The 850-nt window shown below is 66.7% G+C and overlaps 1 protein-coding gene across 1 annotated transcript in view; it reads left to right on the top strand.

Annotated features, from left to right (window-relative positions):
- Nucleotides 1-6: 6 nt before the first annotated feature.
- The window catches only part of GLB1L (galactosidase, beta 1-like), a gene marked incomplete at its 5' end in the record, with an annotated part of 5341 nt that continues 4497 nt past the window's right edge, over nucleotides 7-850 (top strand). Inside the window, 3 exons of the mRNA XM_009574770.1 lie at nucleotides 7-214; nucleotides 537-687; nucleotides 748-789. Coding sequence (XP_009573065.1) covers nucleotides 7-214; nucleotides 537-687; nucleotides 748-789 — 401 coding nt within the window. The remainder of the gene's footprint in view (nucleotides 215-536; nucleotides 688-747; nucleotides 790-850) is intronic.

The raw sequence follows: 850 nt of genomic DNA, 5'->3' as shown, positions 1-850 counted from the left end.
GGGAAGGTCTGCAGCCCCCCAGCACTGCCCCTCTCCCGCAGGCCTCCCGCCCAGCACGCTCCTTCCAGCTGGATTATGAGCAGGACTGCTTCCGCAAGGACGGTGCCCCTTTCCGCTACATCTCGGGCAGCATCCACTACGCCCGCGTCCCGCGCCCCGCCTGGAGGGACCGGCTCCTCAAGATGTACATGAGCGGGCTCAGCGCTCTGCAGGTGTAAGCGACGGGGGCAGCCCTGACAGCGCACAGCCCACAGCCACCGCAGCCCCTCAGGGTCTCTGGGGTCCCCAGAGTAGGGACAGGGGCAAGGGTGTTGTCTGATCACAGGGAGCAGGGACCAGCCCTTGCACTGGGCTGACTGTGACCCCCAAGACGCCCCTGCTAGACACAGGCATGAGCCTGGGCTAGTCCCAGTCCAGCCCCAGTTGCCATCCTCAGCCCAGGCTGGAGGCCAGTTCCCAGGAGCAGAGGGACCAGCCTGTGGGACAGTTCCCCATCGTGGTGGGGTGCCCTTAGCTGATCTCCCCTCTTACCCCAGCTACGTCCCCTGGAACTACCATGAGCCGCTGCCGGGGGTTTATGACTTTGCTGGGGACCGGGATGTGGAAGCCTTCCTGGACCTGACAGCCGAGCTGGGGCTTCTGGTGATCCTGCGGCCGGGGCCCTACATCTGTGCGGAGTGGGAGATGGTGAGCTCCAGCCCTCAGACCTGGGACGGAGGGGTCATGGGTGGCCCGGGAAGGGCACAGCGGGGTTGGCCCTTCTGGCTGGCACGCCGACCCCGGTGTCATGCCAGCCATGCCCAGGCTGCCGCTCTGCTGCTCCGGTGATGGGCCTAAGCACTGCCCTGGG

Source organism: Fulmarus glacialis, unplaced genomic scaffold (assembly GCF_000690835.1).
Source record: "Fulmarus glacialis isolate BGI_N327 unplaced genomic scaffold, ASM69083v1 scaffold17770, whole genome shotgun sequence".
Lineage (NCBI taxonomy): Eukaryota > Metazoa > Chordata > Aves > Procellariiformes > Procellariidae > Fulmarus > Fulmarus glacialis.
This window is presented reverse-complemented; position numbering and strand designations above follow the sequence as displayed.